We start from the raw sequence: 27,903 nt of genomic DNA, 5'->3' as shown, positions 1-27,903 counted from the left end.
TTCACCGTGGCACAGTGCAGGAAAAAAAATCTGCTTTGACTAGTGTAGAAAGAAATGGAGAAAGTAATCTATTATGCAAGAAGGAGCAAATTGCACTGTGAAATTACCAATATCTGTCCTTACGAACCAGGAGATCAAGAGATTGAGATTACTGCTTTGACAATGGGTCTTCAGCCTGTTATTTCTCTTTCTACAGATGCATCTTGACCTCCTGTACGTCTTCAACATTTTCTCTTTTCTATATGGTCTAATACAGTTGGCCTCTGCTTGTGAGTCAGAGATGGAAAATCCAGTCAATGTTCTCTTTTTAATGATGTATGGTAATTCCTCATAGAACGTATATTATACGTAAGTGAAAATCAGTGTATGGTTTCACTGTGACATTCCTTACAAGCAAACAGCTCATAAATTGAATACACTGACACACCGAAAATGACAAATTACTGTAGAAATTGCAAGGAATCAGAGGCTGAAATAAGAAACAGTTAAATTAAACAATAAATACTTCCAATAAATACCCATGTCATCCACGGCAGCAAGCAAATGAAGCTGGCTTCCAACACTCTTTACTTGAATTGCAACTATCTCAACATCCTCTGTCTTCCAAACAGTTTTAACAGTGTGATTCTCCATATTGAAAATGGCTATTCCCTCGGAAAGTCCAGCAAAAATATAACTTCCATCCACAGAACCTGCAAGGCAGTTTACATTGCCAGGAACCTGCTCAAAAATGGAAAGGAGATAGCGATACAGTTATATTACCGTAGCCAAGAGCACAACAGAACCATTGATTTTTACATAGCCTTTTACGTGACTAAAAAGCTTACTCTCATCATAAATCAGTATTACCCATTCTTTCTCTCTCATAATCAAATCTCTTCAAAAGTATTAAATATACTTTTTAATTATCCGCAAATATGTTAAGTAGCTCAGGAAGAAGCAATTGGTTTTTCATATCTATTCCCCAAATTAAAGAGCCTACCCCAAACGTTTTCACACAATTTCATATATGAGTCTAAAAGCCTTCTGTTAAATAATTACCTTATGTAAAAAAGGGAATTCAAGTGCCAGTGCAATTGGCCATATCAATACTTCAGCCTTTTCTATCTCACACTTGACAGACAAGCATTTGGTTCAGGGACATCAAGAGCAATGCTATGTATGAAGCCAAAGCCCAGCACAGGATGCATTTTGAAGTAAGAAGGGGAGAAAACAAAATTATATCAGCTGAGATACAAGTAGTAGAGGGGGATTAGTTAACTCATTGGAGGATACAATGAGGTAGATTTGATAACCTTTTTTATGAAGCATGCTATGTCAACAGGATTGAACAGTGAAACTTGATAGATTACAAAACACACTTGCTTACCTGAATCTCCTCTGATGATTCACACGAAGGTATTTTTTTCCTTAATCTTTCAACTTCCCTTTGCACTTCCCTTTTTTCAATGATTTCACATGAATTCTCTATAATGCGGTCAATTAATTTATCAATCATCCTGAAAGGTTGGGGTAACTCATCAAACAGTCGCTCTGGATCTTTTAGATAGTAGTCATTTTCATCATTGTCATTCCAATTATGTTCAGAAGGAGATGGTATTACCAGATGTTTCATAATGTTATTTGTCATTCTTCTAAGTATCACAACCTCAGTTTTTCAACACTTAAAAAGACAAAAACATAAGAAAATGAGAAAATAGAAGCAGGATTTCGCCACTCAGTCCCTCAAACCTGTTTCATCATTCGATATGATCATAACTGATCTGCTTCAGGCCTCGGCTCTTCTCTTGCACCAGTTCCCCATTGAGTTCCATTCCTTGATCTCTCAAAAACAAATCTACCTTTCCTCTAAATGCCCCCATTGAATAATTAGTCTCAAAAACCTTGTGAAATAGAGAATTCTCAGGATTTATCACCTTTTCACAAAGAAGTTCCTGTACGCCTCAGATTTAATGACCACCCACTTATCTTGTAACCACATTCCCTCTTTCAAGACAGTTCCACATCTAAGCATTTACACTATTGTGCCGCCTCTGGATCATATATGTATTTCAATAAGTTCATTCTTCACTCTTCTAAAATACAAAAATTACAGATCCAACATCTTCAGCTATGATGTGATAACCCTATGATCCCAAAAATAAGAGTAGTAAATCTCTTTTGGAATGTTTCCAATGCTGGTATATTTCTCCTTAAATAAGCAGATCAAAACTTTGTACAGTACTCCAGGCATGGCCCCAGCAACACAATGCCAATTGCCTTCTGAGTGCACATTGTAACTGTTTATTTTTTGTTATTCATGCAGAAAGTTAATTACATCTCTACATACTGCATTTATCAGCAATCCTTCTCCATTTCAAGTACCTAGAGAATTTATTTTGCATCCAAGAATCAAACATTTTAATACACCGCAACACACACAAAATGCTGGAGGAACTCAGTAGGCCGGGCAAGATCTATGGAAAAGAGGATCTCAACCCAAAACGTCGACTGTTTACTCTTTTCTATAGATGCTGCCTGGCCTCCCGAGCTTCTCCAGCATTTTGTGTGTGTTGCTTTGGATTTCCAGCATCTGCGGATTTTCTCGTGTTTGTGATTTTAACACACATACTGTTAAATATAGAACTTATTTCCAATGTCTTAAACTCTCATTTAACCAAATAACTTCATAATTTCTTACTTGCTTCAATCTTCTCTACCTTTTAGAGTGAAACAATTTGCAAAAAACAGGCTTGTGTCATTATGCTTTCTGCTTCAGAGTCTTGATTAAATCAACATGTACAGATAGGATGAAAATTTCATCTGTTAATTACAAAAAGTACTGAGTGAAATTTCTTGCTCATTTGGTTTTTAACTGTATAGTATAGCCACAAAATGATGAGTGAGAACTGCAAATTTATTAAACTTGGAGTGTGTTTCTAAGGCTGAATTGAAGTGTGCAGCTTGATTATATTAAGTGAAGCTTTCCTTACTCTGCATTTAATTGTTTTATAACCAATAGATTCTACCTACCTCAAGAAGACTGTGGTGAACAACCTTTTTCAAGTTCCACAATCCTTACACAAAGTCATTAGTAGAACTGCTTTTACGGATTTGGTTCCTCTAACCTTACATCAAAAGCAAAATAAAAGTTCAATTCTAATAAACGCATTTATTTGACAGGGAACTGTAATGTGCACAAATGCACCAGAACTCACTTCATGGCTGAGTTCCTATTGGTCAGCATAGACATGTGCTATGCCAACAAAGCAACAGAATCAGAATCAGGTTTAATATCACTGGAATATGTCATAAAATGAGTTAACCTTATAGCAGCAGTACAACAAAATACATGATAAATAAATAAATAGAGAAAAACAATTACATGAAGTATATATATGTCTATTAAATAAGTAGTGCAAAATAAAAAGTATTGAGGTGGTGTTCACAGGTTCAATGTCCATTCAGAAATCAGATGGCGGGGGAAAGAAGCTGTTCCTGAATTGCTGAGTGGGTGCCTTCAGACTTCTGTATCTCCCTCCTGACAATAACAATGAGAAGAGGGCATGTCCTAGGTGATGGAATTCCTCAATGATGGACACCGCCTTCCTAACACACCGCTTCTTGAAGATACTATTCAAGGAGCTCCTTAGATACTATTGAGGCTGGCACCCATGACAGAGCTGACTAATTTTACAAATTTCTGCAACGTACTTCAGTCTTGTGCAGTAGCACCCCCACCCCCATACCAGATAGAGATGCAGCCAGTCAGAATGCTCTCCACAGTACGTTTGTAGAAGTTTTCAAGTGTTTTAATTGACAAACCAAATCTCATAAAACTTCTTTTACAATATAGCCAAAATCTTGTGTTCTTTATGGCTGCATCAATATGTTGTGTCCAGGTTAGGTCCTCAGAGATATTGACACCCAGGAACTTGAAATTGCTCACTATCTTCACTTCTTATCCCTCTATGAGGATTGGTTTGTGGTCCCTCGTCTTAGAGATTTCAATACTCAGTTTGTACTAGTAGCTCGCAGATTCAATGTGAATTGGTATGTAAAACAAATAAAAACTATTTTTATACATGTACTGTACATCCAACACTGTGCTAACGTCTTGGGCACATGTAAAGCGAAGATGCTTTCAAAGAAAATGAAATGAAAAGTTACCAGATATCAAAAAAATTACTATACGGAGCTGTAAACACTAAAAAACAAAATCAAATCAACCTTTGGTGTGACCACCCTTTACTTTTAAAACGGCATCAATTTTCTTAGGTATACTGTTGTGTAGTTTTATAAGAAAATTGGCTAGTAGGTTGTTCCAGGCACCTTGAGAACTAGCACACAGTTCTTCTGCAGACTGTGGCTGTCTTGCTTGCTTCTGTATCTCCAGGTAATCCCAGACAACCTCGATGATGTTGTGGGCAGAGCTTTGTGGAGGCCATACCATCTGTCACCGAACTCCTAAAGTTTTTATTTTCACTGCTCTTTATGACCTTGGTTGTGTGTTTAGTGTTTAGTGTCATTGTCGTGGTGCAGAATGAGGTTGGGATCGATCAGAAGCCTCATTGATTGTATTGCGTGATGGATGAGCACGTTTGTACCTCTCAGCATTGAGGATTCCATTCGGACAGGAGGCTCTGTGGGTGAGAACAAAATTCCCGTATGGTATGTTGCCTCCCGGGTACCAGAGTCCACAACATCTCAGATCAAGTCCTCAGCATTCTTAAGTGGGAAGGTGAACAGCCAGAAGTCGTGGTCAATGTTGGTACCAATGAAATGGGTAGGACGAGATACAAGGTTCTGCATATGGAATTCAGACTGTTAGATGCTAAGTTAAAGGACTGGACCTCCTGGGTTGTGATCTCAGGATTGTTACCCATTCCACATGCTAGTGAGGCCAGAACTAGGAAGATTATACAATTTAGTACTTGGCTAAGGATTTGGTGTAGGATGAAAGGTAAGATTTTTGGATCATTGGGCTCTCTTCCAGGAAAGCTTGGACCTGTGCAGAAGGGACTGTTTGCCCATGAACTGGAAGTGGACTAATATCCTAGTGGGAAGGTTTATTAATTCTGCACGGTGGGGTTTAAACCAAAGCTACAGGGGAGCGAGAACCAGAGTGCCAGTTAGTGAAGAGGTTGCAGAGGCAGATTTTGGTAAGACCTCAGACAAAGTTCGGAATCAAAAGGTCAAGCACGTTGCAACTAGTGTCCAGAGCTGCGTATATTTCAATGTAAGAAGTATCATAGGAAAGGCAGATAATAGTGCTGAAGGTGGCTTAGCTGGTTTACAAACAGAGGGAATGTGTAGTGAGGAGAGGCTGTTGATAGGGCAAAATTGCAGTCAACAGGATGAATTACAACATAAAAAGTGGACAAAATCAAAAAGGGTGAATACAGGACTGCAGCACTGAGCGTCATAGGAAGTCATTCCTGCCTGTGGACATCAAACCTTACAACTCCTCCCTTGGAGGGTCAGACATCCTGAGCCAATAGGCTGGTCCTGGACTTATTTCATAATTTACTGGCATAATTTACATATTACTATTTAACTATTTATGGTTCTATTACTATTTATTATTTATGGAGCAACTGTAATGAAAACCAATTTCCCCCGGGATTAATAAAGTATGACTACGACTAAGATGTTATATCTGAATGCATGCAGTATACAGAATAAGGTAGATGAACTTGTACCACAGGTACAGATTGGCATGTATGATGTTACAGGCATCACTGAATCAAGGCTGAAAGAAGATTATAGCTGGTTGCTATAATATTCAAGGATACAAAATATATTGAAAGGACAGGCAGGAAGGCAGAGGGAGTGGCGTTCCTCTGTCAGTAAAAAAATCAAATCAGAACATTAGAAAGAGGTGACATAGGGTTGGAAGGTATAGAATCATTCTGGATAGAGCTAGGGAACAGCAAGGGTAAAAAGATGAGTGTTGCATACAGACCCCCAAATAGTAGGAAGGATGTGGGCTACAAATTACAAAGGGAGATAGAAAATGCATACCAAAAGGGGAACGTTACAATAGGCATGGGGGACATCAATATGCAGGTAGACTGTGAAAACCAGTTAGGTGCTGGATTACAGGAGGTGGAATTTCTAGAGTGCTTATGAGATGGCAGTTTACAGCAGCTCATGGTTGATCCCAGTAGATGATCAACTATTCTGGATTGGGTGTTGTGCAATGACATCTGAAACATCTAAAATAAAATTAATATAAAAAACCTAGTGTCTCTAAAACTTTTGCATTGTACTGCATACAGGCATCATCTCCATGTTGCAACTTCTTGACAGGTGAAACTTCTGAAGATTAGATTCACTCTCACGTTTATTGGTGATGAGGTGTGGCATTGCAATGAGAAAAACATTAAAAAGGATCAGGATAATGAGCCTTGTTTAACCATTACTGAGATTGGTATGTTGTAGACCCTTTGGTTCTGATCACAGTCTATATACCATCAGAAGTAAACGTCTAAAAACAACAAAGAGATTACCAGGTGGTCAGAGCCTCTAAAGCCTCTTTGAAAGAAAAGCAATATCTTAATGGGCTCTCTGAACTTTTACAGTCCAAGATGGAGAAGAAACATTCAGGATGATATTGAGAACCTTGAGCAATGCATCAGAAGTCAGCACGAATAGCAGAAGAAACATGTCATCTCACAAACTACCTACCACTAATCCCAGCTTGCATCTCCTGCCTCGACAGCGATATAGTCTGGAGGTCCTACAATTATTTCTAGTCCCATTAGGGCACACAAAACCTATGCCCTCTAGTTGTCTCATTTCTGCACCCATTCTATACCCTATTGCAAATATGCTTCAACTTAACTTTAAATTACACCTGTTATATAGACCTCTCCGAATGAAATAGCTGTCCACTATACCTTGGTACAGGTGAACAGCACATGCCAATTACCAATTTTCTACTGCACTTATGCAATTCAATGTAAAGAATAAAACATGCAATGTTCAAACCTACTAATTAAATCCAGACAGGGAGTCCCTAGTGTCTTTCCCTAATGGAACCAACATTATAACAAGCAAGTTCTATAAAAGAAAATATACATAGACTCTTACACGTTTCCGTAAGTCTATGAAGACTATAATAAGAATGGCTTCTTATTATGTTGATAGCTGGCCACAGGCTTCGTCATAGCAGATGATAATTGTTTTTAAGGGAGAATTGTTTACAAAAAGCAATAAACAATAAAAATAGATTAAAATGAAATAAATGCACCAACCTGCACAACTTCCAGACTTAAGCAAATTGCCCATCTGGCCTGTGGAGAGTTCGTTGATGCCTCCCGTTGCTAGGATACCAAGACCGGAAGTGCTGTCCGTCCCGTCAAAACGTCCGCCGACTCCTCGCCAGGGTTGTGGAGGAGATGAGGAAACGAAAGGCCGCAAAATTAGTTAACTCGGTGTTTTGAATCGGGTAATTGCATCATTTTAGGGAATATTATAATTTAATCTTTTTCCCATTTTACTGGTGAAGGCAATCCGCGAGTTTCATTTGGATTAATATCTAAAATGTGTGAAATAATCTTTGGCCTGATGAAGAGGGGATCGGGGTTAAGGTGGAAGTGAGAAGAGTTCTCCTAAGAATTGATTAGAAAATAGTTAAGTACATAATTAATTTAAATCATTATGTCGATCGGATGTTAGTGAGATCAGTGTTATCGGGTCAGAAGTAGTTATTTTAGGCGCTGGGGTAGGCACACTGTATTTGACTTTATGTTTTTTTTAAAACCGTGTTTTTCTTTTATCACTTCTTCCTGCTGATTTACAGACCGAGGCTGTGGTTGCTCTGGGAAATTTGGGTTTTTCTTGGGTCAGTTCTTGGGTTCATCGGTTTTCCTAAAACACCCAAGCTCTAGTGATCTGTGTGCTGGTTTCCGTAACCGTCCATGGATTTCTATGTGAGGTTTACTTCCCTTAGCCAAGGAAGAGACAAAATTTTCAGGTATTGTATATATTTTCACATTATAGTTATGCACTGCCAGGATATAGAACTGAGCTGTTTGTATTTTCACTTTTAGTTCGCTACCTTCCATCCCCTTTTAGTTGCATTCCTAGCTTTGTTTTTTTTTCTTTTGACAAATTAAAGCATTGTGATCCAGTTTGTAATCACAAAAATCCCAGTTTTTGTAACTTAATGCAGACATTGTGCAAGTTGTGCCTGGTGCCTAAGCTCACATTTGTTTGTTTTTTTTTTGACTTAAAGTGCCTGTTCTTTTGCAGTATTTGGAAAAGTAGAATGTCACTATTTAGTTTATATATAAATACTTAGTGAAGTTTGCTAGAATTGTAGTCTTTGAACTATCTTAATTGTTGGAAATAATCTGCAATTAAAATTTGTATATGCTTCTGAATGATTTCTATATACTTCTGTGGCATATACAGTACTGTGAAAAAGTCTTGGGCATGTAAAAATCTGTAAAGTGAAGATACTTTCAAAAATAATGAAATGAAAAGTTTCTGAATAGTAAATTTACTATAAACAATAGTTTAAAAAAATGAAATTGAATCAATATTGGGTGTGATCTCAATTTGCCTTTAAAATTGCATCAATTCGTTTAGGTACACTGTCGTGTAGTTTTGTGAGAAAATCGGCTGGTGAGTTGTTCCAAGCATCTTGCAGAACTTGCCACAGTTCTTCTGCAGACTTTGGCTGATTCACTTGCATTGGTCTCTCCATGCCAGAGAACCTTGATTTTGAGATGGTTCTGTGCAGGTCATACCATCTGAAATCATATAAAATATCTAGGGTGCCTAAGACTTTTACACAGTACTTAAGTTCAATTCTATTGAAGTTTAAATGTCATTCAACCATACATGAAAAACCATGAATACAGCCAAATGAAACAAGTTGCAAAAGAGAGTACAAAGTACACAGCACAAAGCACACGTATAGCACATACTAGATACCAAGCCTTATGTCCTTTTAAATTGCATTGTTCTGAGGTAGACCAGTATCTACATATAACCTTAGGATGTGCTTTGATGTTGGGTAAAGCTAAAATATTCCAGGTATGAAACTTTTATTTTCTGTTTTTTTTTACTGTAAACATGTTAGGAGTGGCAAATGATTCAAACTTTGCACTGACGCCAAGCTGTCCATGTTAATCCATATTTGGAGCCTCAATGGGTTTAAGTAACTTAGAGAAAGTAGATTTGCATTGTGTGCAGTGCAAAGCCAATGCACTGACAAGCTTGTATTGAAGTTACTCAATCCTTTCGACTGTCAGGGACCTCAATTACTTGAATTTAAATTTTATTGAAGGAGAGTGAAGTATCTGGGCATGTGGGGTGTTCTGGTTGGACTATACCTTTGAACTTCAAGCTTGTCTTTCATAACAAACACCCTATCAAATGCTTCTTGTCTTAGATGAATCATTTTAAAACTTGTCAGTTCCACTGTTTTGTTCTTCCTATATGTATAAACCTCTCTATTTCTGTGACTTGTGAATCAAGTGTTTAACTCTAGAGATAAAGTCTTGAATATCTTGTCTGCTTTGTTTCTTCCTTTGCTTCTTTAATTGTGCTTTTTTTTTTTTAGCTTTTTTTGTTTTAGCAGAGTCCCAGTGGCTCAGTTTTAAGTTTTCATTGGTAATGCTCCTCTTGAAATGTTCAATAATGGTTTTGCTTAGTAAGTGATAAACAAATTGAAGTTATTGAGTGTGACATTAAAATTCCTGATGGATGTGAGTCGAGCAGTGTAAATTCAGATTAAGTGACATACATTTGATGGCATTAATGAAACTGAAGGAATTTTTCTTTAAGTGCTCAATCAGATATTACTATCTAGCAATGTGTAAAAAATGCAAATGATGTGGTATGATTCTTTGCCCTGTCAACTATCTTCCTGAAATGTATATCCTCAAGAAGTTGAGTTAATTTCTTACATTCTCTTGGTATTTGGTATAGAAAAGCATCTTAATTTGTCTTTGTTTTTAGTGCTGAACAGGAAGAAATGAATTTCTTGGTTGTCTGCTTTATCGTAATGTTTTTCGGTACAATTGCTTTTAAACATTATCATTCTGTTGTAGATAACCAGTTTACTAGTCTGTGTGCTTATTACACTGGACTTTACTACTAAAGCTATCCAAAAATGAATCTTGCCTATCCTGCAGGCTCAGATTTTTCTCAGCTTCGACATATTTCCATTTCCACCCTCAATGCATTAATGACAAAGATGTTTGCTTCCTCTTCTGTAAATGGTGGCTGTCATTCTACAAGGCACAGTTTTTCCTCCAAGCCCATCTACACACTATTTTAAAACTGCCTTTAAATTGCTAGTTCTAATGATTTCCAATGACGCTTAATTAATCTGTTTGCATGGGCCTGCACCCTTTAAACATTCTTTGAGTATGATTTCTTTCATTTCATCTTTCAAACCTGGTTTTGACTCTCAATTAGATTGACTATTGTAAACTCTGCTGTGGGAAGCTGCAAGAAAAAGTGGCAGATGGTTATCAGTTTTAAAGGCATGCTCTGACTTTTTTTTTTCATCCAAGCCATTTATTAAGGATCGCACATTTGCCATAAGCATTACTTGCTCTTTGTTGCATGTAGTGGGAAATGAGCTCTGTGCTTGCATTTTGTTTTCTTTCAGAACCACTCAATATGCATGTGTATTACTTAATTACTTCATTCACAAGGATGGCAGTAACAAGGAGCTGGCTGCCAAACTTAAACATCTGGAATCTAACTTGAGTACAGGACGTAAATGTAAGTATCCAGCCTGTTGCAGAAGGAGGAAGAATGCCACACCCCATATTTGTTTTGGTAATCATTAGAGAACAATGATTGTTAGCCGTTTGATCGAGGCACAACTGCGCAAGCGCGTGGACATCAATGAGTTTGACCAGCGGGAAGAGTTTAAAAGGAGACAGTTTTTTTTTGAGGGGGCATCAGAGTAGGAGGGCTTTGGTTCAATGGGGCTTCGGCGATAACAGGTTGAGGCCAGGTAAGTTACCAGTGAAGAATAGAAACAGGAAGTATGTCTGTGAGGCCAGTGTTCTGTACCGGGTGTCAGATGTGGGATGTCTGGCGGGCTCCCAGCCTTCCAGAGGGCCACATCTGTGCCAGAGGTGTCGAGCTGCAGCTCCTTAGGGACTGGGTTAGGGAACTGGAGATGCAGCTCGATGACCTTTGTCTGGTCAGGGAAAGTGAAGGAGTGTTAGAGAGGAGCTATAGGCAGGTAGTCACACCGGGTCCTCAGGAGACAGATAAGTGGGTCACAGTCAGGAGAGGGAAGGGCAAGAGTTGGATACCAGGGAATACCTGTGTGGCTGTCCCCCTAAACAATAAGTACTCCTGTTTGAGTATTGTTGGGGGAAGGACAGCCTACCTGGGGGAAGCAACAGTGGCTGTGCCTCTGGCACAGAGTCTGGCCCTGTTCCTCAGAAGAGTAAGGAAAGGAAGGCAGCAGTAATAGGGGTCTCTATAGTCAGGAGTCAGACAGGCGATTCTGTGAACGCAGGGAAGAAACTTGAATGGTACCTTACCTCCCAGGTGCCAAGGTCCGGGATGTTTCTGATCGCGTTCATAATATCCTGAAGTGGGAAGGTGAACAGCCAGAGGTCATGGTACACATTGGTCCAACGACATGATTAGGAAAAGGGAGGAGGTCCTGAAACCAAGTTACAGGGAGTTAGGAAGAAAGTTGAGAAGCAGGACCTCAAAGGTAGTTACCTTGGGATTACTGCCTGTGCCAAATGACAGTGGTATAAGAATAGAGTGAGGTGGAGGATAAATGCGTGGCTGAGGGATTGGAGCAGGGGACAGGGATTCAGATTTCTGGATCATTGGGATCTCTTTTGGGGCAGGTGTGACCTGTACAAATAGGACAGGTTGCACTTGAATACTAGGGGGGCCAGTATCCTGGCAGGGATATCTGCTAAGACTATTGGGGAGAGTTTAAACTGGAATTGCTGGGGAGTGGGAACCAAACTGAAGAGACGGAGGAGGAGGCGTTGGCTCACAAACAGAGAAAGCTTGTAGACAGTGTGAGAGGGAAGATAGGCAGGTGATAGAGAAGGGATGCGCTCAGACTGATGGTTTGAGATGTGTCTATTTTAGTGCAAGAAACACAATGAACAAAGTAGATGAGAGAGCGTGCATCAGTACTTGGAACTATGAGGTTGTGGCCATTACAGAGACTTGGATGGCTCAGGGGCAGGAATGGTTACTTCGAGTACCAGGCTTTTGATGTTTCAGAAAGGACAGGGAGGGAGGCAAAAGAAGTGGGGGCGTGGCACTGCTGATCAGAGGTAAGTATCATGGCTGCAGAAAAGGAGGAAGTCATGGAGGTATTATCTACTGAGTCTCTGTGGGTGGAAGTTAGAAGCAGGAAGGGATCGATAACTCAACTAAGTATTTTTATAGTCCACCCAATAGTAACAGGGACATCGAGGAGAAGATAGGGAGACAGATTCTGGAAAGGTGTAATAATAACAGGGTTGTCGTGGTGGGATAGAAGTGTATAAGATGATGCGAGGCATTGATCATGTGGAAAGTCAGAGGCTTTTTTCCCCAGGGTGAAATGGCTAACACAAGAGGGCACAGTTTTATGGTGCTTGGAAGTAGATGCAGAGGAGTTGCCAGAGGTAAATTTTTTATGTAGAGAGTGGTGAGTGTGTGGAATGGGCGGTGGTGGAGGCGGATATGATAGGGTCTTTTAAGAGACCTCTGGATAGATACATGGTGCTTGGGAAAGTAGAGGGCTGTGGGTAACCCTAGGTAATTTCCAAAGTAAGTACATGTTCGCCACAGCATTGTGGACTGAAGGGCCTGTATTGTGCTGTAGGTTTTCTATGTTTCTAACATTTACTAGGAGCAATGGTTGTAAAAAGCAGGTTATTATGTTCCTCTGCAATTCTTTGTTATTTCAAAGCATTTAATTAAAAGTGAGTGGATTAATTTGTTGTTACAAGTTTTGTTTCTGAGAACCTCTTCTCTCCAAGGATTTCCCACATTGGGTATCATCAAGGCTGAAATGCAGTGGGATTTCAAGTTAAGCATTGGCAGTCTCTTTTGAATAAATTTGATAACTTGTTATATCTGTGGATTTTCCAAGCACTTGACATCCTTTGAATTGTATCAGAAGTGAGATTCCTGATATGTCAATGAATGGTAGCCAATTTCAGGAAAGAAATGACTAACCATGGTTCTACATTGAAGAAACAATGTTCCCAACAAAAATCTTTCAACAGTGTAATGGTTTTGCTATGAACATACCTAATAATAACAGAACAATGTCACCGGGTGTTATAACAATCAGTGTCTAATTTCCCCTCTGTGTTAAAAGTTAAACAAGAAATTCTGCAGATGCTAGAAATCCAGAACAACACACAAAATGCTGGAGGAACTCAGCAAGTCAGGCATCAGTATGGAGAGGAATAAACAGTCATTTTCATGATGAGACCCTTCATTAGGAGTAGAAAGAAACAGGATTGTCAGGCTTTAGGACGAAAGAGGCATTGGCTCTGGGTAAGTTTCTGTTAAGATTCTCTTTTTTTTGTTCTCTTGTTCTACCTAGTGTAGTAAGTGGCCATTGTGTGTTCTTCATGCCGGATGTTGGAGTCCTGACTGAATTTTGTCCTATCATCCATCTGCCCTTCCTGACAGTCAGACTGCATGCGATCTTTGTTTTTTTTTTTAAACCATCTGTCCTATCCTGAGTCCTTTCACTCCAGTTCCCACTTCACTGCCAAATTGGTTTAAGCCTTCCCCAATAGCTCTAACAAACTTGCCCGTGAGAATATTGGTTCCCACCCCCCCCCCCTTGGGGTCAGGTGCAACCCATCAATTTTATATAGGTCATACCTCCCCCAGAAAAAAATCCCAATGATCCAAGAACCTGAAGTCCTGCCCCCTGCACCGGCTTCTCAGCCATGCATTTATCTGCCAAATCACTGCTTCTGCCCTCACTGGTGCATGGCACAGGTAACAATCCAGAATGCATGGTGTGTAAGAAATAAGGTGGGTGAACTTATTACAGATTGTCAAGTATGATGTTGTGGCCATTACTGAATCATGGCTGAAGGATGATTGTAGTTTGGAGCTGAATCTCTAAGGTTACACATTGTATCGGGGGAATAAGAAGGTAGGCATAGGGGGTGGCGTGGCTCTGCTGGTAAAGAATGGCATCAAATCAGTGGAAAGATGTGACATAGGATCGGAAGATATTCAATCCTTGTGGGTTGAGTTAAGAAACTGCAAGGGTGAAAGGACCCTGATGGTAGTTACACACAGGCCTCCCAACCGTAGCTGGGATGTGGAGGTTGATTGGAAAAATCAGGTTGGCAATGGATTTCAAGAGCGAGTTTGTTGAATGCCTACAAAATTTTTTTAAGAGCAGTTTGTTATTGAGCCTATGAGGGAATCAGCTATACTAGATCGGGTGTTATGTAATGAACTAGAGGCGATTCAGGAGCTTAGCGTAAAAGAGCCCTTAAGAGCCACTGGTCACAATATGATTGAGTTCAACTTTAAATTTGATAGGGAGAAAGTAATGTCTGATGTAGCAGTATTTCTTTGGAGTAAAGGAAATTACAGTGGTATAAGAGGGGAGTTGACCAAAGTAAATTGGAAGGAGATGTTGGCAAGGATGACAGCAGAGCAGCAACGGTGTGAGTTTCTGGAAAAATAAGGAAGGTATAGGATAGATGTATTGCAAAAACTAAGAAATACTCAAATGGCAAACTAGTACAACCATGGCTGACAAGTCAATGCTAATATGAAAGGAAAAGAAGGCATAAAACAAAGCAAAAAATTAGTGGGAAGATAGAGGATTAGGAAGCTTTTAAAAACCTATAGAGAGCAACTAAAAGACTCATTAGAAGGGAAAAGATGAAATATGAAAGCAAACTAGCAAACAATATCAGTGTCACAAGTGTCATGTATGTTAGATAAATAAATAAGAGATGAGGATGGATATAGTTCTGCTAGAAAATGAGGCCGGAGAAATAATAATGGGAGGAGATGACAGATGAACTAAATGAGTATTTTGTATCAGTCTTCACTGTGGAAGTCACTAGCAGTGTACCATATGTTAAAAGGTGTGAGGGAAGAGAAGTGAGTGCAGTTACTATTACAAGGGAGAAGGTGCTCAAAAAGCTGAAAGACCTAAGGGTACACAAGTCAGTCAGATCAGATGAACTGCAGTCTAGGGTTCTGAAAGAGATGGTGGTAGAGATTGTGAAGGCAATAGCAATGATCTTTCAAAAATCATTGGACACCACATGATGCCAGAGGACTAGAAAATTGCAAATGTCACTCTACTCTTTAAGAAAGGAGGAAGGCAGCAGGAAGGAAATTGTAGACCAGTTAGCCTGACCTCAGTGGCTGGGAGTCAATAGTTAGGATGAGGTTATGAAGTACTTGGTGACACAGGACATGATAGGACAAAGTCAGCATGGTTTCCTTGAGGGAAAATCTTGCCTGATGAAACTGTTGGAATTCTTTGAGAAGATTACAAGTAAGATAGATAAAGTGAATGCAGTGGATGTTGTATATTTGGACTTTCAGAAGGCTCTTGACAGGGTGCCACACATGAGGCTGCTTACCACGCGAAGAGCCCATGGTGTTACAGGAAAGTTATTAACATGGTGAGAGCATTGACTGATTTAGTAGGAGGCAGTGAATGGGAATAAAAGGATCCTTGTCTTGCTGGCTACTAGTGACTATGGTTCCACAGGGCTTGCTATTGGGGCTGCTTCTTTTTATACTTACATAAGTGATTCCGATGATGGAATAGATGGCTTTGATGCCAAGTTTGCAGATGATTCAAAGATTGGTGGAGGGACACCAATGTTGAAGAAACAAGAAAGCTGCAGAAGAACTTGGACAGACCAGGAGAATGAGCAAGAAAGTGGCAAATGAAATGCAATGTTGGAAAATGCATGGTCTTGCATTTTGGTGGTAGAAATAAATGTGCAGACTATTTTCTAAATGGGGAGAAAATCTAAAAATCTGAGATGCAAGAGTTCAGAGAAAGGTGACTAGACTGTGCAAGGTATGAGCTATGAAGAAAGATTGAAAGAAATAAATCTTCTTAGCCTAAATAGACACAAAATGAGAGGGGACATGATAGAAGTGTTAAAAATCATGAAGGGTATGAGTAAGGTGGATGCCATCTGCCACTTCAAAATTACTTCATCAACGAGGACATGGGGCCATAGGTGGAGACTGATTAAAGCAAGGTTTCAGACTAACATCAGGAAGCATTTCTTTACATAGCAAGTTGTGTGGAACAAACTACCTTAGGCTTTCAAATCTAAAATTGATAGTTATTTCAACACACTATGTGAATAGCAATCTGGCAGGCTTTGTTAGACTGAATGGCTCTTCTCATCATAAACTTTCTAATGTTCTTATGACACAATCAGGGTCAGATTGAATAGTATCCAAAGTCAACAGAGATAATTTAGCCCTTCATTACTAGGTTTCAAAATTATCCCAGTTCATTGAGGTTTGAACAGCTGTGTTGTGACGTAAGGGGGTTACCCATTGATCCAAGCTATACATGTGTGAGTAAGAAGGAATCTATGAGTTTATCATTTGGAGCGAATTTCTGCATTTGGTTCAATTAATTATAAAATCCTTGTCAGATTCACATGATGGAAATTGCTAGAACAAGAAACAATGGAAAAATGGTTTTTGATATAAAGTAATACTCATAACTCTTCCCATACACTTTGTTATCAGTGTAAGTCTTTTAAACAGCAGTTCAAATTGCTCAAGATTAGTTTTTTTTTGGCCAGGCATTAAAGAATGCTAACACATGGGAGATGTCTAACCTGTCTTGTCCCAAAACATTGACTGTTTATTCCCCCCCATAGATATTGCCTGACTTGCTGAATTCCTCCAGCATTTGTGTGTGTTGTTCAAGATTTCCTGCTTCTGCAGAATCTCTTGTGTTTACATGGGTGTATCTGTTTTTGTTCCTGATCACCAGTTACTGTGTGTAATATTGCAAATGGAAGAAATCTTGCATTCTGAAAACTCAAAGAGAATGTCAAAATTTAAATCACTTCTGCCTCACCCAGAATCATTATTAAGTATTTTAACCACTGATAATGAGTAAAGGCTCATGTTAAATTCTGTTTTATTTTATTTCAGTATTCCGTTTGGGTAACACATTGGATTCGGTGCAGACAGCCAGAAGGAACATTCATATTTCAGATCCAGTGCTTAGGTTTTGCCTCACAGTCATTCCTCTCAGTCGGGCTGTGTACTATATTTGTGATAATGTTCTCTGGGCAGGAGCAGTGGGACTGAGTAATATCGACAAAGAGAAGTGGAGCAAGCGATGCAACCATTACTATTTCTTCTCACTGATTGTTAGCCTGGGGAGAGATATCTATGAAGTTGTCCAGCTCATGAAAGAAGAAGCACTTGCCCAGAAAAGACGACAGAGTAAATCTGTGACCACCCTGGAAAACAATCATGTGCAAATGGAGTGTATCTGGATAGCAAGGATCAAGACTAAAGTTTTTTTTATGCTGCTTTTTCAATGCCTTAGGAATAATCCTCCTGTATTGCTTGACGTTGTTAAAAATCTTTGTGACCTCACCCTCCCACTAGACAAACTTGGCATCTGCAAAACCAATGCTGCTGTAGTGGGTTTCTGTGGCCTTCTTTCCTCTATTCTCTCAATTCTGACTTTGACGCATCCAGTACTGAAGTTGAGACCATGAATAAACTTCCAGTAATGAGATTTTTATTATTTCTCTGATTAAAAATCAGAGAATTTCTGAAATGGAATAGCATTTTCAGTCTGTATCTTCAGATTCATATAATATATTGGTGAATTTTAATATTTTGCACAATTCAACTGTTTTCATTTTTTTTTGAATCTTTGAGTTAGATTGGTTAATACAATGACTTCCATTGAGGATTGTTCCCATGAACTTGGAACTTTTTTTTTTATCAAAATCTCCCTTCCTGCTTCCCCGGACCAACAGATCTGTTGTGTTCATGTGGAACCAAGCTCAAATTAGCAAAATGCCATTTGGGTACTAAAGCCTGGAAAATACAGCAATCTGTTTCTTTGATCTGTGCAGGCAAATTACTGACTGCTTGATCTTGTTATTCTGTTTTATCGATATTATTTCTCATTCTTATCCCAACAGAATAAATGGGAAGAGAAAGAAAAATTTAATTAACATCTTATAACAAGATATTAGTCTGGAAATTATTACTTGAAGGAGGGGGGAAAGTGGGAACAAATACCAGGCCCTCTAGAATTCTGAAATGATAATGCATAATTGTTATCAACAGTAGCATTGCAATAAATTACAATGTTTTGGAGATAAATCTCTGAAATTGAAAGCATAGTAACTTAATTTCATTTCTAGCGCTGTTAGTAATAGAAGGGAAGAGCACTTTGTGTAATTTATTTCAAGCCACTTGAGAAAACAATATTTTTGTCAGACAGCCACTATTCCAGACTGAAATCTGTCTGAATTTTTACCTTTGCAAAGAATATTTTTAACTTCTGATGTTTCTGGTGCCCTATACTATCTGCCCAGGTATTGAGCCATATAGACCAAGAGGTCCTATATTCAGTTTCGTGATCTTGGTTATCTAAGTATTCCCACTTTTACCTAAAAGGCACTTTTTTTTTTCAGGATTGAATTTTATATTAATTGGAGTTGAAAGTATAGTGTAACTATTTACGTTTTTTTTCTATGGACATTGGGGAAAGTCCCTTCAGTGATGCCCTTCATAGTCAAGTAACTTTAAGGACATGGCAACTTTGGTGACTGAATAAGGCCACAAATATGGTGAGCTTGAACTTTATAAAACCTCATTGTCTCTTTGTATATTCCTTGTGGAAATTATTATGGAACAATTACCATTACATTTTTCTGTTAGAAAACAGGATCCAATATTTTAAAGGTCTCAGTAAAATGTAATTGAGAAAGTGCCTATTACCTACAAATGAAGCAACTTTAGAACAATAACAAGTTGTTGGATAATGAGTTATGTAACTTTGAGCTCTTCTCATGATTTTGTAAAAACCTTTTTGAACATCCAAGAATACAGGGCTCTCTTATGAGACAAAATACATTTGAAGTTAGAATATTCATGAGCTGTCTGATGAGGCTTCAAAAGAATGTTAACATTTTTTAACTCGGAACTGTTCCTGGACATGGTGCAGCTCAAGAATGCTGCATGTTATAACATTAAGACTAACTATGCAATATACATTCTAGTCTAGCAAGATAGGATATAAAGTTTTATCTAACAAAGAGTGGTAATTTCTGTATCCTAAATTAGGAAAGAACAAATGTTCTTTAGTTCCTTGCAAACCAGTGCTGCTATACTTGAACTGAATAATTTAACTTCTGTTTGTGAGTTCTAATAAAGTAATGTTACAAACTTTGTGCAAGGTTTAATTTCTATTATATATACATTCAATCTCAATGCAATTACAGGTATTTTTAACCTTAAAATTATCACAAAGAGACCCAATACATGAATGGTCCATCAGTTACTCTACTATTGGAGAGGATTCTTGGATATGTTTTTCATGTTTGAAATGGTATGGGCTAATTAGCAATCTCCATGACCTTTAAGGGCAGGTCAAGTCTTACAAACTTGTATTTTCTTTTTGAGGAGGTGACAAAGATGATAGGAGAGCAGTGGATATTTATAATTTAAAAAGGCGTTCAACAAGGTCCCTTGTGGTAGGGTGATCCAGAAGGTTAACATGCATGAGACCAATAGCAATTTGGTATTTTGGATTCAAAAGTGGCTTGCCCATAGAAAACAAGCTAGAGGTAGAGGGGTGTTATTCTGACTGCAAGACAGTGACCAGTAGTATTCCACAGGAATCAGTGCTGGGACCTCTTATAGAGCAGTACACTGCAGGAACAGGCCCTTTGCCCCACAGTGATGTGCTGATCCAATTAAATTAGTAAGCAAATGGCTAACTAATCTCTTCTGCCCATGTTCCTCAAATTTCCTCACATTCATGTGCCTATCTAAATCTCACTTAAAAGTCCATAATGTATCTGCCTCTACCACTATCCCAAGAAGTGCATGCATGGCACCCTCCACTCTGTCTGAAGAAGAAGGGAAAAAAATAAAGCTTGTCACTCACAGCTCCTTTAAAATTACCCCCTCTCAAATTTAAATGTGTTCCCTCTGGTATGAGGCATTGCAAACTGTGGGGTGGGGATAAGATGCTGTCTGTCTACTCCCATAGTCTTACAAATACCAGATCTCCCTTCAGCGCCTGTCAGAGAAAAAAACCCAAGTTTGTCCAAACTTTTAGCACATGCCCTCTAATCGAGTCAGCATCTGGTAAACCTCTTCCGCACTGTCTCCAAAGCCTCAACATCCTTCCTATAATGGGGCAACCAAAACTCTGCCATACTCCAGTGGTGGCCTAACTAGGGTTATATTAAAGCTGCAACATAACTCACTAATTTTTGAACTTAATGCCTTGATTGATAAAGGCAAGCATACCATACATCTTCTTAACCACGCTATCAGTGTATAACCACTTGCAGGAAGCTATGAACTAGGATCCCAAGATCCTTCTGTTCGTCAACACTTAACGCTTTTGCCTTAACAGTGGACTGTTTCTTTACATTTGACTTGCCAAGGTGCAACACTTAACATTCGACCAGATTAAACTCCATCTGCCTTTTCTCCACCCATATCTACAACTGATTTATAATCTGCTGTATTCTTTGCCTGTCTTCTATAGTATCCACAACAGCACCAATCTCTATATCTGCAAACTTACTAATCTTCCCATTTACATTTTCATTCAGGTCATTTACTTACATCACAAACAAGCAGAGGTCCTAGTACAGATTCCTGTGGAACACCACTAATCGCAGACCACCTAGAGTAAGTCCCTTCAACCACTGCCCTCTATGAGCAAGCCAGTTCTGAATCCAAACAGCCTATTCACCTTGGATCCCATGCATCCTAATTTGGATGAGTCTCCCATAAGGGACATTGTCAAACACCTTACTAAAATTCATGTTAACAACAGCTCTACCTTCATTATTCTTGGTTCCCTTCTTGAACAATGGAACAACATCAGCTACTCACAAATCTTCTGGTAGCTCACCTATGGCTAGGGAGGACACAAAGAGGTTGGAAAAGGCCCCAGCAGTCTCTTCACTTGTCCTGCTCATTAACTTGGAGTACATCCAATCAGGCTCAGGGGACTTATGCACCTTAATGCTACTTAAGAGACTCCTTTACTTCAAAATGCATTAGCGTATTAATACTCTTCAGCACTGATCTACCTATCCCTCCACATCCTCCTCCTTACTAAATACTGATGTAAAGTAGTCAAAAAGGATTTCACCTACATCCTTTGCATCCATGCAAATATTCCCATCTTTATCCTTGAATGTTTCCACCTCTCCTTATTTACCCTCTTAATCCTGATGCCTTGGGATTCTCCAGTGCTACTTGCCAAGGATTTTTCATGGGCTTTTTTGGCCCTCCCGGTTCCCTCCATGTGTTCTTATCTGGCTTCTTTATAATCCTCAAGGGTACTGTTTGATTCTAGCTTCCTAAGCTTTGCATACTTCTTCACTAAATTCATCACCTCCCTCGACATCCAAGGTTCTCTTTATCTTGCCATTCTTCCCTCTGAATGGAATATACCTGTCCTGTCCCTTATTCCTTAACACATTCACATGTCAGATGGAGACCTGCCCAAAAATAGCTATTCCCAATTAACTCTCACTAGTTCCTGCCTAATAGTCTCGTAATTTGCCCTGCTCCAGTTTTCTCCTGGAATATCTATACTTACCCTTATCTAGAGCTATCTTAATATTTAAGGAATTGTGGTTACTGTTCCCTAACTGCTCACCCACTCAAAGTTCGGTCACCTGGTCGCTCACTACCCAGCACCAAATGCAGTACAGTCCCTCGTCTTGGACTACCTGCATATTGATTTAACAAACTCTTCTGGATGCACTTAACAAATTCTGCCCCATCTAATCCACTTGCACTAAGAAGATCCCAGTTTATGTTAGAGAAGTGTGAAGTTCCCCATGACATAGCCATTTTGTGTTAGCACCTTTCCTTAATGGGTCTGCATATCTGTTCCTCAATGTCACAGTGGCTTCTGGAGTGTCTGTAGTACAATCCCTTCAGAGTGATTGCACTCTTCTTATTTTTGATTTCTACCCATATAGGATCATTGGATGAACTCTCCATTATATCTCCTCTGAGTGCTGCTCTGATACTGTCCCTGATTAGTAGTGCAACTCCCCCACCTCTTTTACCTCCCTCGCTGTCTTTTCCAAAACACTGAATATTAAGCTCCCATTCCTGTCCCTCTCTCAACCAAGTCTCTATAATGACCACAACATCACAGTTCCATGTACTGAGTTTACCCACAATACTCCCAGTATTAAAATATACACACTTCAAACTATTGGTCGTACCATATCTATTTCTTTGCTCATGCTTGTTTTTACTGGTCCTGACATTTACCTTCCTCTGCATCCTTCCACTTTTAGACATGGTGCTCTGGTTCCCATCCCCCTGCCAAACCTGTTTATTTATGGTATATCTGAATGTCTTGGATGAAAATGTAGCAAGTTGATGATTAACAAATTTTGTGGATGGCATAAAAATTGGTGGAATTGGAAGAAGATTTTCAATGAGTACAGCAGGACTGAGCTATGTTGACTAGAAGGTCTTATGATCAATTTCATGATCTTTGCTTACTTAAATTATAACTAATTTTGTAAATATTCCTATTATTACCCAAAGCAATTAACTTTAGGAGGACCTCCCATATAGAAATGTCAAGTAGACATAGATAGGTTAGACCTGTCTGGAGTATGGAGGTAGCACCATCTCATTGAAGGAGAATAAAAGAATAAGGAGGGAGATGGATCTTAGGAACAGGATTTAAGTCCTTAACAAATCCCAAAATTCTGGGACGTTTTTTAGAGAGACATGGTTAAATGTGGCTCTGCTAACCAATTATTCTGAAGGTGTTAACAGGGCTGTTCCTTCTAAGCAGTAACAATTTTAAGATTGGGAATTCAGTGATCCCTTGATCCCTTGTTCCCTCATGTCTGAAACTAATCATCCGGTGCCTTAATAAATGCTATATTATGCAAAATGGAAGTGATTATGCTTTGAATTTGCAGTTGAAAGTATGAATAAAACTAAGTATACCTTTTGCTTGTTGTCAGGAGCATGATTTCAGTATATGCAAGTTTTGCACAACAGTAGGCACTAAAAGTAGTACAAAGTCCTGCAATATACATGTGTGCTTTGAAAAGAAGTAAAATGTCCCACTGTAAAACAGATCATGTGAATATTGAATGGTAATTTACAGTCTCATTTTGTTAATCTCATGTAAATCAGATTGCTCCAAAGCTATAAGACTTCTAATTAGTGGTTCATATTAGTCTATGCAATGATGCATGGTTTTGTTCTATGTGAGGCTTTACTGTGAAGCAGAACATGCACCATTAACCCTTAAACATGAGTAATTCTGCAGATGCTGGAAATTGAAGCAACACACATAAAAGTTGCTGGTGAACGCAGCAGGCCAGGCAGCATCTCTAGGAAGAGGTACAGTCGACGTTTCAGGCCGAGACCCTTCGTCAGTACTAACTGAAGGAAGAGTTAGTAAGAGATTTGAAAGTGGGAGGGGGAGGGGGAGATCTAAAATAATAGAAGAAGACAGGAGGGGGAGGGATGGAGCCAAGAGCTGGACAGTTGATTGGCAAAAGGGATATGAGAGGATCATGGGACAGGAGGCCCGGGGAGAAGGAAAAGGGGGGGGGGGGACCCAGAGGATGCTGAGCTCGTTGACTTGATTAACTTTGCCTCCAACTTTCACCCTGCCCTGAAGTTTATCTGGTCCATTTCCGACACCTCCCTCCCCTTTCTAGATCTTTCTGTCTCTATCTCCGGAGACAGCTTATCTACTGATGTCTACTATAAGCCTACTGACTCTCACAGCTATCTGGACTATTCCTCTTCTCACCCTGTCTCTTGCAAAAACGCCATCCCCTTCTCGCAATTCCTCCGTCTCCGCCGCATCTGCTCTCAGGATGAGGCTTTTCATTCCAGGACAAGGGAGATGTCCTCCTTTTTTAAAGAAAGGGGCTTCCCTTCTTCCACCATCAACTCTGCTCTCAAACGCATCTCCCCCATTTCATGCACATCTGCTCTCACTCCATCCTCCCGCCAACCCACCAGGAATAGGGTTCCCCTGGTCCCCACCTACCACCCCACCAGCCTCCGGGTCCAACATATTATTCTCCGTAACTTCTGCCACCTCCAACAGGATCCCACCACTAAGCACATCTTTCCCTCCCCCCCCCCGGCTTTCCGCAGGGATCGCTCCCTACACGACTCCCTTGTCCATTCGTCCCCCCCCCATCCCTCCCCACTGATCTCCCTCCTGGCACTTATCCTTGTAAGCGGAACAAGTGCTGCACATGCCCTTACACTTCCTCCCTTACCACCATTCAGGGCCCCAAACAGTCCTTCCAGGTGAGGTGATACTTCACCTGTGAGTCGACTGGGGTGATATAATCCGTCCGGTGCCCCCGATGTGGCCTTCTATATATTGGCGAGACCCGACACAGACTGGGAGATCGTTACGCTGAACACTTATGCTCTGTCCGCCAGAGAAAGCAGGATCTCCCAGTGGCCACACATTTTAATTCCACATCCCATTCCCATTCTGATAAGTCTATCCACGGCCTCCTCTACTGTAAAGATGAAGCCACACTCAGGTTGGAGGAACAACACCGTATATTCCGTCTGGGTAGCCTCCAGCCTGAAGGCATGAATATTGACTTCTCTAACTTCCGCTAATGCCCCACCTCCCCCTCATACCCCATTCGTTATTTATTTATATACACACATTCTTTCTCTCTCTCTCTCTCCTTTTTCTTTCTCTCTCTCCTTTTTCTCCCTCTCTCTCTCTCCTTTTTCTCCCTCTGTCCCTCTGACTATACCCCTTGCCCATCCTCTGGGTTTTTCCCCTCTCCCCCTTTTCCTCCTCCCTGGGCCTCCTGTCCCATGATCCTCTCATATCCCCTTTGCCAATCACCTGTCCAGCTCTTGACTCCATCCCTCCCCCTCCTGTCTTCTCCTATCATTTTGAATCTCCCCCACCCCCTCCCACTTTCAAATCTCTTATTAGCTCTTCTTTCAGTTAGTCCTGACGAAGGGTCTCGGCCTGAAACGTCGACTGCACCTCTTCCTAGAGATGCTGCCTGGCCTGCTGCCTTTACCAGCAACTTTGATGTGTGTTGCTTGAATTTCCAGCATCTGCAGAATTCCTGTTATTTGATTAGTAATTGTTGATTATAGATTTGCTAATTCCAGTAAACTAATAGTCTTTTTATATAAATTAAACATTTACTTTGACAACTATCTATACCAATCTTCTCACAAGCTCTAAATTGTCTTTCAATAGGATGACTATATTTTTCCAAGCTGCCTCAAAGTACTTTGAGTACTGTTGTGTGCTGTCAAGTTACAGAATCAGAATTAGGTTTAATATCACTGGTATATGTCGCAAAATTTGTTAACTTTGCAGAAGCAATACAAAGCAATACATAATAATAGAGAGAAAAACGTGAATTACAGTAAGTATATATAATAGTCAAATTAAATAAGTAGTGCAAAAATGCAAAATTTTAAAAAGTAGTGAGGTAGTATTCAAGGGTTCAATGTCCATTCAGAAATCTGATTTCTATGTAATGCAATGCACGATCTACAGTAAATAGTTCTAATTATACTAGCAATATGCAGACAGTTCTTGTATTTAATCATTTGTCCTTGATCATGACAAACATTATCAGCAAGTAAAAATGTTAGTTTGGTTCATGAGGACTTTGATATTTGTAGTAGAGTATAACAAGTATCAACAGGATCTATTGACAAAAGTGATTTGCTTGGTCTTAGAGAACAAACATTCTAAATAAATAGTTTGTGTGGCTGCAGTAAAAATTTGGGTTTCATGTGTCTCATACTATGTATCTTTCTTTCTTCAAAAGACATATATGGAATTGAGAATTGGCATGTGCAAAAACTAACCTATTAAATAGCTACATGCTTCCCGGGAGGAGAAGATGGCAGCGCACCTGCACGTGCGCAGCCCTCCAGTGGAAAATGATATCATATCTGTTAAATAGGGGCCGTGGACAATTCTGATTTGATGGAGAATGGATGTGAAAGCACAGAGGAACATCTGGAGAAATTTCTGAAATGCCCGTTCACTGCTGTCGTTACTGTGTGGTCAGGAATCTTTCAGAGGGTAGGCCTCAAAATCCCCGGCCTTGGCTGCTTTAGGCGACCGAGAAGGAGGTCGAATCGTTCGGACAAAGATGGCGCTCGGTACTTGGTGTCGGACAGCTGATCAGAGCTCGAAGTTTTCAGACGACTCAGAGTCGGATTGTGGTCAGGTATGGCAGGGAGAGTTTTTATTCCTTCTCCCGTCTGCGTGAGATGTGGGACAGTTGAGAACTTTGAACTTTACTGTGCTCATGGACTTCATCAAGTTATGGTATTGTTACACTGTTTGTAACTATATGTTATAATTATGTGGCTCTGTCAGTTTTTTCAGTCTTGGTCTGTCCTGTGTTTTGTGATATCACACCAGAGGAAATAATGTATCATTTCTTAATGCATGCATTACTAAATGACAATATGTCTTCATAAACATAATGATTTATGTAGAGTTGCAAAGATAGGATTTGAGCAAGAGTTAACTCTGATTTTCATATGTTCTACGTTACTGAAAACTGATAGAAAACTTGGCGGTATCTCTGCATGAACTGTCACCTTTCCATTCTGGGACAACTGAAGACTGGATCCCTCCTTAGTGCAAATGTAAGAAGACCTCACCTACCACTGTTTTGATGGAAGATAGTGCAGCCCCACCTTGTTCCATCCACCTGACTCAATGGAAGGATAATTCTACGATCTCCATTACTCACTTTTCAGCTGACGTTTTGCCACTGACAAGAATGTTTGACATGCACTCCAATGAGTGCAGTAGGTGGGTTCTTTAAACTACTTAATTTTAGGATGATGTGAAACTAAGTTATTTGGTTCGTAGACCCTTGAATTGTTACTGCTCAAAAGGAATAACTGATAAGAAATCCATCATGTCTAAAACACACAAGGTTTACATCGTCAGAATCATTGGTTAGCAGAGCCACATTTAGTCATGGTTCCTAATAACTTTGATATTGCAGTTTGACTTGAACGACTCTGTCAATTAATCAAACAGTTATAACTTCTATTTAATAGAATGTGAGATGGCTTAAGAAAGAAGTGCCAGGTTACTGACAAACCAGCATGACTGATTAGTAGTCTCCAACCTGATGGCATGAACATTGACTTCTCTAACTTCCGTTAATGCCCCAGCTTCCCCTCGTACCCCATCCGTTATATATTTATGAATTATATACATTCTTTTTCTCTCTCTCTCCTTTTTCTCCCTCTGTCCCTCTCACTATACTCCTTGCCCATCCTCTGGGCTTCCCCCCTCCCCCTTTATTTCTCCCTAGGCCTCCCGTCCCATGAGCTTCTCCTATCCCTTTTGCCAATCAACTGTCCAGCTCTTAGATCCATCCCTCCCCCTCCTGTCTTCTCCTATCATTTCGGATCTCCCCCTCCACCCCTCCCACTTTCAAATCCCTTACTGTCTCTCCTTTCAGTTAGTCCTAAAGAAGGGTCTCGGCCCGAAACATCGACTGTACCTCTTCCTAGAGATGCTGCCTGGCCTGCTGCGTTCACCAGCAACCTTTATGTGTGTGACTACTGATTAGTTCCTAGCTTACCCGGGCAGATACCTTCAAGAACCCTGGTTTTCAAGAGATCTGTGTATGGAGGATATTTTTTTTTTTGGATCAGGTTGTTCTCAGG

The 27,903-nt window shown here is 39.9% G+C and overlaps 2 protein-coding genes across 5 annotated transcripts in view; one reads left to right on the top strand and one right to left on the bottom strand.

The window, feature by feature from the left end:
- Positions 1–7,301, bottom strand: part of wdr93 (WD repeat domain 93) — a 66,705-nt gene extending 59,404 nt beyond the window's left edge. The window contains exons 1-4 of one of the 3 annotated variants that reach the window (XM_072277693.1): positions 7,239–7,294; positions 3,013–3,107; positions 1,370–1,663; positions 519–720 (exon numbers count right to left, since the gene is read on the bottom strand). In XM_072277693.1, the coding sequence (XP_072133794.1) occupies positions 519–720; positions 1,370–1,630 (463 nt within the window). In that variant the 5' untranslated portion in view covers positions 1,631–1,663; positions 3,013–3,107; positions 7,239–7,294. Of the gene's footprint in view, positions 1–518; positions 721–1,369; positions 1,664–3,012; positions 3,108–7,238 lie in introns of those variants that run through there. The other 2 variants (XM_072277694.1, XM_072277695.1) reach the window with 2 other exon arrangements.
- Positions 7,302–7,341: 40 nt separating this feature from the next.
- Positions 7,342–26,435, top strand: pex11a (peroxisomal biogenesis factor 11 alpha). Of its 2 annotated transcripts, XR_011889052.1 has the most exons (5): positions 7,342–7,432; positions 7,787–7,960; positions 10,613–10,728; positions 17,125–18,791; positions 26,028–26,435. XR_011889052.1 is itself a non-coding variant. In XM_072278108.1 (4 exons), the coding sequence occupies exons 2-4, from the start codon at positions 7,905–7,907 to the stop codon at positions 17,700–17,702; spliced, it is 750 nt and encodes a 249-aa protein (XP_072134209.1). In that variant the 5' UTR covers positions 7,342–7,432; positions 7,787–7,904; the 3' UTR covers positions 17,703–19,392. The 2 variants fall into 2 exon arrangements, 1 of the variants encoding a protein (XP_072134209.1); XM_072278108.1 differs by lacking the exon at positions 26,028–26,435 and having other exon boundaries at positions 17,125–19,392.
- The last annotated feature ends 1,468 nt before the right edge of the window (positions 26,436–27,903 follow it).

The sequence above is a fragment of the Mobula birostris genome, chromosome 14, assembly GCF_030028105.1.
Source record: "Mobula birostris isolate sMobBir1 chromosome 14, sMobBir1.hap1, whole genome shotgun sequence".
NCBI lineage: Eukaryota > Metazoa > Chordata > Chondrichthyes > Myliobatiformes > Myliobatidae > Mobula > Mobula birostris.
The sequence above is the reverse complement of the archived record's forward strand: the minus strand, read 5'-3'. Positions and strand labels throughout refer to the sequence as shown.

Excerpts from the sequence above, each read along its gene's own strand:
- pex11a (XM_072278108.1), top strand. The coding sequence starts at position 7,905 with ATGGATTTCTATGTGAGGTTTACTTCCCTTAGCCAAGGAAGAGACAAA. Across the intron at positions 7,961-10,612 it reads GGAAGAGACAAAATTTTCAG|AACCACTCAATATGCATGTG; the intron begins GTATTGTATATA and ends GTTTTCTTTCAG. Across the intron at positions 10,729-17,124 it reads CTTGAGTACAGGACGTAAAT|TATTCCGTTTGGGTAACACA; the intron begins GTAAGTATCCAG and ends ATTTTATTTCAG.